This window comes from Enhydra lutris, unplaced genomic scaffold (assembly GCF_002288905.1).
Source record: "Enhydra lutris kenyoni isolate GAN:26980312 unplaced genomic scaffold, ASM228890v2 scaffoldscaffold12, whole genome shotgun sequence".
NCBI lineage: Eukaryota > Metazoa > Chordata > Mammalia > Carnivora > Mustelidae > Enhydra > Enhydra lutris.
Genome location: NW_019154096.1, coordinates 2,072,219 through 2,086,524, shown reverse-complemented (window position 1 = coordinate 2,086,524; position 14,306 = coordinate 2,072,219). Strand labels below are relative to the sequence as shown.

Sequence of the window (14,306 nt, the reverse complement as noted above, 5' to 3'; positions counted from 1 at the left end):
GCATACAGGGGATGAGAAAAAGAATAAGGAAAAGAACAATAATGGCCCCTGTTAAAATATGCTACCAGAACAATAGTCTCCAAGCACCACCACCAAACCTGACGATAAAGACTTACCTTCCCCCAAAGCCACAGAGTGAATACACGGCCGAGCCGATATTCTAAAATATTTCTCTAATTCTACAAAGCCCTTCTATTGGCCCTGTGCTATATATAAAACCAGCATACAAAATCAATCAGAAGAGTGAGAAGAGACAGACGGGTGTGGGTTCACAGACAGATAAGTTACATAGAACCACATAAACCCAGGGGGAGGACAAAAGGAGTAACAGAAGCAAGGACGCCAATGTACAAGCCCAGGCAAAGTTCACCCAAAGGGATGGGCACTGCTCCAGGGGTCATTTTCTCCTTGTTTTATGTGCATTATCTCCACCCTCAAAATTTTAAAGGCTCTAGGAGCAGCTACTTGGATAAATGAGTCTTAGTATCTTTAATATTGATATGATTTAAGAATAAAATCTAAATGATATTCAGTGGATATATACATATGATCTAGATCTGTCTTACTACACATTTTTTTTTATTAAACAGATGAAAATCTCTTTAGATAAAATCCTTCAGAATGCTTTTGTGCCACAAACGTATTAGTTATTTTACTAATAGTCACAATAAGCAACTCTACAGAATCAAAACTTCATAAATTAGGTAATATTTTTCCCTGATTCATCTTACATACACCCTTTTGTTATCAGGAATTTTCTTGATTTGTTTCAGCACAAGTGATGCTGGGAATTTCTCACTAGTTTCCTGAATCTTTATGAAAACCATGCATTTATTCAAAGAGACCCAAGAATATGAGCAAAATGGGTTAACCACAAAAAGAAAAGGCACAGTTCTAGAAGGGATTTTTTCCCTTATCATCATCAAGTGTGTTCATATTACTATGCGCATATGACAACATTTTGGACATTAAAATAGTATTATGCAATTTACTGAATTACATAAAGAATTTAGAAAGAATTACGTTTTTTAAACAAGGACAAGGCTTGGGGCGCCTGAGTGGCTCAGTGGGTTAAGCCTCTGCCTTTGGCTCAGGTCATAATCTCAGGGTCCTGGGATCAAGCCCCGAATTGGGCTCTATGCTCAGTAGGGAGCCTGCTTCCTCCTCTCTCTCTCTGCCTGCCTCTCTGCCTACTTGTGATCTCTGTCTGTCAAATAAAATCTTAAAAAAAAAAAAAAAAGGACAAGGCTTTGTAAGTAAAGTTGATTATGAACGAGTTAGGGAATCGGATAATACATGAGGTTGTGTTTGATACACTGGCAATTTGTAAGGGAGAAAAATGATTTCATGAAAATCAGCATTACTTGGTTGATATATACCCTCCTCGTAAAAGTGGATCTTTCTTTTTTTTTTTTTTTTTTTTAAGATTTTATTTATTTATTTAACAGAGCACAAGTAGGCAGAGAGGCAGGCAGAGGGAGAGGGAGAAGCAGGCTCCTGCTGAGCAGGAGCTCCATCCCAGGCTCCATCCCAGGACCCTGGGATCATGACCTGAGCCAAAGGCAGAGGCTTTAACCCACTGAGCCACCCTGGTACCCCAAGTGGAGCTTTCTTTAAGCAAATCTACTGTCTACAGTTTAAGCTGGAGATGACAATTTGCTTGACATAGGTCAAGGTTGCCATAGATTCCTGTAATGAATTCAAAGCACAGCTAGGTAGGTTACGGATATGTATAAACTCCAAAACACTTGACTCCTACAAATGCCAAAAACATCCACTATAGCATATAATTAGACACGCTATTAAGCCAGCTTGCGCTAGTACAAGTAAGATGGCTGCTAGCGGGGAGACCTTCTCTCCTTCTCGGTAAATACTCATGGCACCAAATCTGGTGTTCCCTAGCTAAGACCACCCCAGGGATACCCCAGGATACCCTCAAATCACTGGGACCACCCTCACATCTCTCCAGGACTTCTCCTCTAGCATTATAGCTGAGGTCCACGCTCATTAATTGATGCCTGTTCCAAAGTTGTTAAGTATTTTGGGTATCATTTCAGGGTATAATTCAAACTACTCTGTGATTTAGGAGCACTTCTTTCTCCAAGATATAGAATCCCCTTGAGCTAATGGACAGTGGCTTCCTCCTAAAAATTAGTCATCTAAAAGTGACATTCAGATCAAAGAAAGATGTCCTTTCCTTGCAGCAGATTCTTCTTAACTTACATTTTCTAATGAAATGAATGTCTTATGGTAGCTACGCTGGGCTTTGAAACATGCTGTTCCACACATCACATAAATTTCCACCTTAGAAACTGACAGAAACCTGTAGATGGGGAATAATTCAAAATAAAATACAGCTAGATAAGAATATTAGGGAGAGGATGCAGAAATCCTAATAAATATCTGAAAAACATAACTCCCAGTATTTCCATCACCCCAACACACAGAAAATTTAGAGCTTGCCTAATCCAACCTCATGATTTTAGGGGGATAAAACATCTTTTCAAGGATGTTAAATTTAGAAAATGTAGCTTAGCAATATAAAAATAAAATTTATGACCATTTCATCCATAAGCTGGTATCTACAGTGTAAGTAAAATGATAACACATACTTTCCTAGATGCTTAGGCAAAAGAAAAATGATTTTTCTTTTTAAAAATAGATTTGCGGTGCCTGGGAGGCTCAGTGGGTTAAAGCCTCTGCCTTCAGCTTGGGTCATGATCCCAGGGTCCTGGGATTGAGCCCCACATCGGGCTTTCCGCTCAGCAGGGAGCCTGCTTCCCCTCTCTCTCTGCCTGCCTGTCTGCCTACTTGTGATCTCTGTCTGCCAAATAAATAAATAAAATCTTTTAAAAAAATAGATTTGGGGGCACCTGGGTGGCTCAGTGGGTTAAGCCTCTGCCTTCAGCTTAGGTCATGATCTTAGGGTCCTGGGATCGAGCCCCGCATCGGGCTCTCTGCTTAGCAGGGAGCCTACTTCCTCCTCTCTCTCTCTGCCTGCCTCTTTGCCAATTGTGATCTCTGTCAAATAAATAAATAAAATAAAATAAAAGAAAGATTTGAATTTCAAAGCTGACATGCCTCAGTGATGTTTAAAAATCAAAAGAAGTTATTCCAGGTACAGACAAAACTAGTTGAATTGAGAAATATTTTACTCCTATGTAAGCCTATTCTAAAAGCTTCATGTTGAAGAACAGAAATTTTAAAAACATTTTATATAGTTTAACACAGTAATTTCAAACTTCTTTGTAACCAAAAATGAACTTGAAAAGTTAAAACACATATATTTGGATCTTTTGTAAACTAAGTTGTTATTCTAATATCAAATAAAAATCCCTAAAGTTTCTCCTCAATACTTACTAGTGTACTATTAACATTTAAAATGAATTAGAAGTAATGTACAAACCAATTAAGTTTTGTGTGCAACTAAATCTCTCAAAATTATGAGGCTAATGAAAATATCTTACATCCTAATTGATCACTCATTTTCTGTGGAACTATGTGTTATTATTCAATGCTCTCACTTATCAAAACTGGAATAAGGATTAAAAACCGTAACAGTAACATAGACCAATAATGGCAAGGGAAAATTTTAAGTTTCATTTAAGCCATACACTGCAGTAATTATAGTGCAAAAAAATAAACAAAACAAAACAAAAAAACAACAAGAAACCAAAATTTGGCCATCTATCCTCTGCTTAATTCTAAACTTTAATGAATTGGTTAAGTATGAAAGTAGCCCAGAAATCAGTCATATCAAGTTATAGCATAGAAAAAATTTAAATTAGCAAATCAGATTTCACAGAAAAATGTCTTCATAGGGGACAGAGTAAGAATTTCAATTTTTAGAAGAAAATTCTTAGATGTTTACAAAACTATAATTGATTAAAGACATATTGTCATAATTTTATTACTTAAAATATACGAGTGCCATGAAATTTTACTTGCCATAAAGAAGCTCAGAACATAGGTACATGGTTAGAGGCATTTGAAAATGAAATAAAGGTTAACGACAAATATCCAGGCATAAAGCAATTAATTAAGACAGTAACAATAACAGGCTCTGAAAATGTAAGAAAACACACAAATTGCTCAAAGAAAAATTCTGTTTTAAGCCACAGACATAAGCATGAGGTTCAATGACACACATCACCTGGAGGCTGGATTTTTTTTTTTTTAAGTTCTTTAAGATATCACAGGTCCGCTGGACAAAATAGAAAGTCAAACTTAAGGAAATTACAAGTAAAATTCATTGACTTATTTCAGCACAAAGAAAACCTCCAAGACCTATGAACAAAATCATTCATACAATCAAAATACTACAAGTATACATAAATTAAGTACTTGCCCCTTCTGACTTCTCCACGGTGTTAGCCAGCATCTCCTGCAGGGCCCGGACAGAGAGAGACTGTTCCAGCACAAAGGTGCAGATGGAGAGGTCTGGGGGAACATTCTGTGTGGAAAGAGGAAAAGATACCATCATCGCTGCTGTCGCCAACACCATCACCATCATCATCATGATCATCATCATCAAGCAATCAGACCCAATTTACCTTATTATGTATCAGTTTCCTTCATTAAAAAAAAAAAGAGTACTCGTCAATTCTCTAGTATCAGTTCCAAAATCATCAAAATATATTATCTTTGCTCACACTTAATCCATTTTTGAATTTATAGATAATGATAGCCAACATTTTATTGAGTGCCTGCTTACTCTCTTAGGCATTGCACTCAAAGCTTTATCAGTAACTCCTCTATGATTGTCTGTAAGGATTATTACTATCATTGTGTGTACAAGAAAACAGAGAAGTTAGGTGAATTTTCCAAAGTCACAATAACTAAATTCTTCAAGGCAGTATTGAAAGGCCAGATTTCTTGGACTCTCAAGAATTCTATTCTAATCTACCACACAGTCAGCTGATTAAAAAATATAAGGAACAGAAAAATTCTTGCATTGAACTAATATTGAAGTTAAAAAAATAAAAAACTGAATTGGTACAATAGAGCCTTTGTTACATAAGCTTCTCTTCATCCAGAAAGAAAACAATTACTTTGTTTTACTCAAGTTGGATACATATTTGAGATGTGGCAATGTGATTTTCTGCTCTGTACTGGGATGGATAGATGGATGGGTGGGTGGGTAGGTGGGTGGGTGAATGTATGTGTGGGTGAATGTATGTAAGTGTTGTTTTTCTCATTCATACTTTTCCCCTTCTCTTTCCTTCCTTTGAAACTCCCACTCCAAACAATAACCCCATCAATTCTGAAAAACCCAAAAGGTAATTATCAAGGTGGTGAAGGAAATAGGTAAGTGAGTTAGAACCATCCCAATCAGGAACAAGTATATTATCATTCATGACAGGTTTTGCTTTAGATAACCAGGCCCCAGGAGGCAGTCCAACTGGTCTGGGAAGATCCTCAAAGTAGGATTCTCTTAACAGAGTAACATTATAAACACATTCAACACTAAACGCAAGAGGGACAATGTCTCCTTCATAAAAAGAACATTAAGAGGATAAATTTGATAACCTGCTACAAAGTATCAAAATTACAATTTTCAATTTTTAAGTGTTTATTAAATTGAACCACTACCATTAGAATGATTCCTATCAGCAGAGAATGATACATTATCATTTTAAGGCAAGATAAAGAGCTAGGGCTCCAGAATTAAAAATCTTTTGTGGATGAAAGGAACACGTCATCTTGGCCACTGGGGTTTCTTATATCCCACAAACCTCTCTGGCACCCATGTTTTATTCTGCTTGGTTTTATTTCTTTAATGAACTTTCCTTCGCTGGAATCCTCCATTTTCCTGTCATGGGCACAGCCAAATGTCTCTCCATTCCTCCTCAGACCACCTCAGCTAGTGGTCAAAATCAATTCCCAGATCTGGGCATAGCTACTGCCTTCTTAATCTGCAGTCAGCCGAACAAGAGCTTTCTCTCCAAAATCCTCAGATAAAAGACTGGATAAAAGATAAAAGCTAGGGAAGAACTTCTCTCTTCCTTTCACATTTAGGAATAAATTCTTTTAAATTTAATTATCTCAGTTCTAGCTATGTTAACTATAATTTATCAGACGAAGACAAATGCTATGGGGCAAAAAATCTGATACTCAAAGCATTTATTCCATTCTTATCCATTTTAAATGTTTAGGTTTGCAAGCTATACTCTGACAAACACTGCTGGTAGAATCTTATGTTATTAAATGGTGTGCTAGTGAACCAATTTGTCAAAAAAAAAATGCCTTGATTTGTAGCATTTGCCTATTTCTATGACATAAATAGTAACTGCTGATTTCAAAGTCAAAGTTGATATATCAGCTTACAAAATTCCTAAATATGTAACACTTAGCTCTCAGAAATCTATGAGAACATTTCCCAGGGCACCACTGGACTGATTTCAGACCCCTACCCATTAATTGCTTGAGAATGACTATAAAGTAACAGTTAAGAGCTTGGATTCTATAAATAGTTCCCGACACAATAATCCTGGCCTCACTACTTAATACCTGCTAACTTCTCTAATCTTTGGTTCCTTCCCTGGAAAATGATATAGTAATTATAATAACTCTATCATCCCCATAGACTTGCTGTGAAATATAAATGAGATAATGTAAGTGAAGAGCTTTTCACAGTGTCAAGAACATAACAAGAAATCAAAATAAGGGAGCCACTATCCTTATTTTTGCATATTATCCTTTCTCTCTGTGGCACTAATGGAGTACCACTCATTTCTTAAAACTGATTCTTAAATGGACTCTACTTTGAAGAAACAGTGTTTGAAAACACAAATCAATAATCATGCACTGGTTCATAATATCCAAAATGTTCTACTATTTTCAAGAAAAGGTCATTTTTGGCCAAGTTCATATACTGAACATACTTAAATTTTTTCATGCTTCACTTTGCTCAAAATGTTAAAATATGGATTACTATACCAGCTTGCATTTATTTTAAAGATCCTTGAAAAACACATGGATTTGGAATGAATTAATCCCGCCACACGAATTTCATGTTGCCATAGACGGACATGCCCATTACAAGATATTTTTCTAGATAGTGGGAGTCAGCAAGAATAAATAGACAATCCATAGAGGCAACTGCCTCTCAAAGTCTCAACCCACTTTCTTCTGACCCATCTTCCTCTCTTCCCTCTTTGCCCTTCTCCTCCTCAAAATACGCACAGATGTCAGAGAAAAGCTGAGCCGGAATAAAATTTTGTTTACCCCTTTTAGGAAAATGTGAAACAATGCATCAGAGCTCTAGAGTATTACCTTTTTGTTTCGCTCTAAAGAAAAATGTTCTGGTTGTTTTAGGCAACAGAATCATTACCCTAACTCGTGACCTTTCAAAGTGAACTACCAAAAGTATTCCTTAATTTAGATGAGGGTTTCTTCAAATAACCTTGAATGTTTTATAGTTAAACTATACTATAGCATTTATGTTAAGCCTCAGTTCCCACTCTCCAGAAATAAAATTAAGTCAGGGGAAAATAAAGGGTGTCATTCATTCATTAATGACCAACTAAATGGCCAGAAATCAAAATGACTCCTAACACCAGGCACAAGAAATACAGTGTAACATTCTATAAACTTCTGGAACGAGAGGTCCGACTCACAAACATTTGCAAGCTTTCACCTTGTCCTTCACCTTTTATTTTTTGAATCAACTCTTCCTGTAACTGAGAAATTGAAGTTTTCCAACTTCAATGTGAAAGAGCGTTGCTTATCCTTACAATGAATGTACTCCTAAATTGTAAAAAGCAACGCTTAGGCTGTATGCTTTTACATTATTAAGTGCTTCGAAACAGACCACGTAAGAATGTTAAAGAAATACAACACAGCAGGTATGCCTGTCTGCATCTTAAACGTTATCCACAACATTTATCTTCCTGCAAAATTAAGTCAGAGAAAGTGCTTCCAAGAACAGTACCCAAAGCAAGCAGCAAAAGGTTAGTACTACTCTTCATGTGGGACAACCCCAATTTTATCGAGACATGTACTTCCCCCAAGAATAACAAACCTGAAGCTAGCAACCTGGCTATGGAACTTTTCTTCCTTTTAAAACACAACAGTTGTCTTTCTCCTCTGCCTGACAGTTCCCTAGATTTAAGGGGAGAAAATTCTCAAGAAGAACCTCACACAGCAATTGGCTTTGTTGGCATTGGAGAGTCTGAATGAAATCAATTAGGTTTCCAACTGAGGTATTCATCAAACCATTTGGCTTCCAAGGATATAACTGCCTAACCCATTTAAAAACCTATTGAAACATGCCATCACCTTAACTGAACTGCAACAGGTAATTTGGTACTACAGAAGTCACAGATCATCTCTTTCGTTATCACTGTATAAAAATTGCATAGTAACTAACCACTCTATTTTAGCATCCCCATACCTTTGCTCATGCTTTTCCTCCTTTAGCCTACAATATCCATTTCCAAGTCTCCAACTATGGAAAATCCTTCATGTTTTTGAAACACATGTAAATAAAATCACATAACAAAACATTTTCCTTATTGAAAATTCAAATAATACCAAAGGACAGAAAACTCTCTTTCCAAATTTATATTCATTCTCCCTTATCCTCCCTCCCAGGCATCACCAATTGGAGTTTGATGACCCGTTGGATGTGCACCTTTTCAGGTCTTTTTCTAGCATTTACATGCATATGTGCATATACAAGTATATGGAATGGCTTTTCCCATTAATGGGCTCACCTTGTACAAATTACATATATTGTAAATTACTAATATGTTTTAGAGATCATTGTCTATTAGCAGATCTTTATCTACCTCATTATTCATGACTGCTAAAAGATCTAGATATACTATATTCCTCCTGAAGATTGGTTCAAGTAACACTGCCATGTAACACTGTTATTTAACTTGAATCCTCACCCTCCCAACAAAAGAAGGTGCTCACTGTTTCCTTGAGTTGACCTCAAGCTCTGAGTCCATCTATATCTGGAAAATTAAGCAAATCTGCCTAAAGGGATACAGGTAGGTACAGCTCTAATGATCTCTAACAGATCTCTACTTATTCCTAGACTCCTAATACAAAGACAAGTTAACTTACCTTTTTGCAGTATCTTTCTTTTTTTTTTTATTTAATTTTTTTTCAGTGTTCCAAGATTCATTGTTTATGCACCACACCCAGTGCTCCATGGAATATGTGCCCTCCTTAACACCCACGACCAGGCTCACCCAACACCCAAACCCCCTGCCCTCCAAAACCCTCAGTTTGTTTCTCAGTATTCACAGTCTCTACTGGGTGTTTACCCCAAAGATACAGATGTAGTGAAAAGAAGGGCCACCTGTACCCCAATGTTCCTAGCAGCAATGGCCACAGTTGCCAAACTGTGGAAAGAGCCAAGATGCACTTCAACGGACAAATGGATAAAGAAGATATAGTACCTACATATTATGGAGTATGATGCCTCCATCAGAAAGGATGAATACCCAACTTTTGTATCAACGTGGACAGGTTGGAGGAGATTTTGCTGAGTGAAGTAAGACAAACCACCAGAAACTGCAGTGTCTTTCAAATGTGCTCCATATAACCTGTAGGGTAACTCAGATATCTCAAAATGTATTTTGAAAATTAATGGGGTATTAAATCTTCACAATTTGACAGCACAGGAAAATGAGTAAGTCACCACATCTGAGGACATGGGATTCAGGTCCAGCATGTAACTACCCAAGGAATTTCAGGTAAATCAGTCTGAACTTTCCCATCTATTAAGTGGCAAAATATTTAACACATTTCGAAGAATTGTTTCTGACGTTCAAATAAGAAAATCAATGCATTATCAACCAGAAATTGCCAATAAAATATAATTTTATCTGCCTAATTTAAGAAAAAACTAAATCGGGTAGAAAGCTCAGAATCAACAAGATGTAAATTAAGAGAAGAGCTACTCTTTTTTGAAGAAATATGAAGACAGTATATTTTAGAGTACAGCAGATGGTCTGAGGTTGAGACAGATTTGTTTGTGCTCAGCCACACATCTGCTGAGTGGCCTTTGGCAAGGCACTGTAACCATGGAAGGTCAATTTCTCCACAAACCGTGGAGGTACCAAACTGGATCTTCTCCAAAAGATAAAGCTTGTTTGATTTTTTTTTCAAGTTGCCAAGTATAAGCATGAACCAGACAAAATTTCACCTACCACATGGGGAATAATGTTCTTTAAAGTATTTATGTATTTGGTCACCTGGGTGGCTCAGTAGGTTAAGCCTCTGCCTTCAGCTCAGGTCCTGATCTCAGGGTCCTGGGATCGAGCCCACATGGGGTTCTCTGCTCAGCAGGGAGCCTGCTCCCCGCCCACCTCTCTGCCTGCCTCTCTGCCTACTTGTGATCTCTCTCTGCCAAATAAATAAGTAAAATCTTTAAAAAATTTTCTATATTCTACCATTCCAATAAAATTATGCTTTTGTATCCCATTCACTTATATAAAATACTGTGAGAAGAAGTATCAAGTAGAATATAAGGAAAATCTTAGTTGACTTTTTCCTCTTTATAGATCTTTAAAACTCCAATGCTAACACTTCACCCTATTTCCAGCCAGACAATATGGTTATTACAAGACCATCACGCTTTCCCATGGGACTTCACAGTACTGAGTTTGTTTGTTTTTATGTTTGTTTTGTCATGTTCTTCTCCCCTTCATCCCACTTTGCACCACAGGTTAACAAGAAACTGCCTTAGGGAAAGAAATACTTATCCTATGTAAATGAATTCTTTTAGAGGAGGTTTTTTTGGTTTTTTGTTTTGTTTTGTTTTGTTTTTACCAAGCTTAATGTAATTGTAATGGATGAAACCAGTATGTCTGGGTTTCCCAAGGTCTAAAGCCTTCAAATCTCTTCAGAAAAACTCAAGTCATTCCACTTGGTATTCCTGAAACAGAGGTCCAGGTGGGGAAGAATCTATTAGCAGGTTTAAATGACTAGTAATTAGTGTAAATCACCACTACCTACAGCCATAATTCTGGCAATTCAGCAGTTCATTAGGACAATCCCAAGTGAATTAGAAGGGTTTCCCAGGATTTGCACAGTGTTCATTTTGCCCACTGGCACACATCTTTTTATACAATGTATAAACATAATACTGAATATAATATTAGGTAGATTCACCAACCTATCTCATTTTTACAATTATTTTCACATTGACATGACTCAGATGGGTCAGTGCAAATCAGAGGTACACTAGTTTGACATTCCATCATGCATCACCTCTCCCATTCTAATATCACCACAGGAGCATTGTCTCAGGTCAAATCTGGTCACACACCTTGAATGGAAGCCACTGTTAGTGACAACATAAGTACATGACATTTTGAAAGCAAAACCCTCAAAAGAAAACCAGAGGAGAGACTTCTGCTATGAATTAAGCCTTAATATGAAGGTATCTTAAAGATCACACATGCTACTCATAGTTCTCTGGCTCTAGCCCCCTGCTTCTAAAATTTCCTAAGTCAAATGGTCTTATCAGTCACAATCTTGATAATGACCTAATTCTCTAGACTCTAGGTAATGGCCCAGTTATGTAATTTGCATTTAAAACACATCATTTCTAGTCCAGTAAGTACATCATGATGATGTTCTAGGAATGTGGGCTCCAAATTAAAAAAAATCATTTTGAAAATGATTTATTTATTTGTCAGAGAGCGAGAGAGCACGCAAGCAGGGGGACAGGCAGGCAGAGGGAGAGGCAGGCTCCCTGCTAAGCAGCGAGCCTGATGCTGAACTCAATCCCAGGACCCCAAGATCATAACGTGAGCTGAAGGCAGACACTTAACCAACTGCGCCACCCAGGTGTCCCTTAAAAAAAATCTATTTAAAAGACCATGATCTCACCACTAAATTCAGAGAGTTTAGAGCTACTTGCAAATATAAAGGTAAACCACAAGAATAAATAAATTAGCGCAAATCCTGGAGGCACTGCTCTAGTGCAAGTCACCACAGATCATTCTGGAGCAGTTTCCCTCTACTCAAAAGAGATTTTTTAAAGAATTAGCAAAATACATACATGCTCATTACATATGCACTAAGGAAGTGGCATTGTTGTGACAGTAAGTACACAATAATAACTTAGACAAAACTACTGTGAGGTCCAAGTATTTGTTGAATGTTAGAATCAGTGACATCTCAGCCTTGCTCCATGTTAAAATCCCAGTGATGCAAAGACAGACAAATACCATATGACTTCACTCATATGTGGAAGATAAGAAACAAAACAAATGATTGTATGGGGGAAAAATGAGGTAATCCAAGAAACAGGCTCTTTTTTTTATTGGAAACAGACTCCTAACTATAGAGAACAAACTGACGGTTACTACAGGGGACATGAGGTGGGAGATGGGTTATACAGGTGATGGGAATTAAGGAGGGCACTTGTGGTGAGCATTGGGCATTGTAAAAGTTGAATCCCTAAATTCTACTACACTTGAAACTAATGTTATACTGTATTTACCTAATATACAGTGAATTTAAATAAAAACTAAAAAAAAAAAAAAAATTTTTAAAAAAGTGCTCAAACCTGGTAGATCCTCCAGTGAAATTTTTTTTATTTTTATTATGTTAGTCACCATAAAATACATCATTAATTTTTGATGCTGTGTTCCAAGATTCATTGTTTATATCCAGTGAAAATTTCTGATGATTAACAGTACTGTCTCCAGGAAGTACTTACAGGCTCACTGCTTGAAAGTACTTGGGGAAAAAACAAATTTTATCATAACTAGGTCAACCTAATTATCTGTCATATGACCTTTCGCTACAATAATCACAGACCCTGGTCTCATAATCTGCTAAAAGAAGAGGAAAGAATGCACACAAACTTGTGAAAAGGGGAATCAACAGATTCTGAAATTACTCAGAGCTCCACAGTAAGAAAGGAAATAAAAACCGAAAAGGAGACTTACGGCTTCCACATCAAGCTATGTAGGCAATAAGATGATGTCTGCACATTTCATTAATTATGTAACAGTACAGATTTATTCAGGCATAATCATACAAATACCAACCATCTCACCCGTAGGTATCTCATTCCATGAAAATGTGCTGGATGATTTTATCTAAATTAATTTAAAATGGCAAGAGCTAAATTAATTGCTCAGTATCGTTCTGAACAAATCAAGCTAGAATGAACTCAGTAACATCACCTGGAATCTCAAAACTAGAACTCCAAGCAGACACAGAGACATTCAGCACCAGGAAATTCTTCCTAGGAATTCTGCTAGCATGGAATTTCTCTACAGTTTCAAGAATGTAAAATAAATAAAACCATGTAGAAATAATTATGTAAATGATAATACATTATTTTTGAGAGTTGTCTGCATGTTAGGTCCTAATTCTCATCAAGACCCTACAAGGGAAGCAGTATTATCCCCGCTACATAACTGCGTAAATGGTGAACCAGGAAAGTCAATAATTTGATCTAAGCCAGAAACTATTGACAGGAATATCTGCTTAGTCTAAAACCCATACCACGTTGCCACTCTCAAGGTAACATCAGCCTGGTTCTTGGCTGTTTGGTTTTTCCACCCATGTGTGATGGCAATTATTGCTGATAAATTAAACCTAACATGACCATGTTCACGCTCTAAAGAATTACACACAGAAGCAGAGTCAGGAGTGACCCAAACTCTAGGACTTGGGCTTGTGGATATTTTAAAAGCTCGAAACCTGGTATGAGCCCCTCTGGGAACATGTTAGCAGGAGTAAAATTGTAGTAAGACCTTAAAATAATGATCCTCTCTAGATGGATGCCTTGTGGGTATATTTGGACACAGGGATCTTTTCCTTGTCTGAAGAAGACAGGACTTCTAACCACTTTGGTAAGAGATACCATATTTTCTAGCTGATGAGAGGAGTATATAGCGGCATTAAAAAAGCTAAGTCAGGGTAGATACTTCAGGTAAGTAACACAAAATTGAAACTGAAGCTGTTTTGGTGAAATTTAACCCTGACATGATGTTAAGTGATCTGGACATACTTCAGAGATCAATTAATCCATATACACTATAAACATGCAGCAGAAGATAACAGAGTACAGATACAGTCTGGATAACCAAAAATTCCCTCTTGCTTAACACGTATTTTGGCTCAGAAGGGGTAGGTAACACAAAGAAATTAGAGGATATTTTAGGAAGATGACTCTAGCAGCTGGGTACTTGATAAATTAGAGCCACAGTGTGATACTTTTTGATATTCAAGAATCAATTCCAAGAAGATAAAATGGTTGATGAGCTACATTAAAAACAAAAATGATGGGGACTTCCTCATGTGGCCGAGTGTGGAGGTTGGCT

At 37.0% G+C, this 14,306-nt stretch overlaps 1 protein-coding gene across 1 annotated transcript in view; it reads right to left on the bottom strand.

Annotated features, from left to right (window-relative positions):
* Positions 1-14,306, bottom strand: part of LOC111144745 (ryanodine receptor 2) — a 549,385-nt gene that overhangs the window by 446,445 nt on the left and 88,634 nt on the right. The window contains 1 exon segment of the mRNA XM_022499183.1: positions 4,349-4,453. Within this exon segment, the coding sequence (XP_022354891.1) occupies positions 4,349-4,453 (105 nt within the window).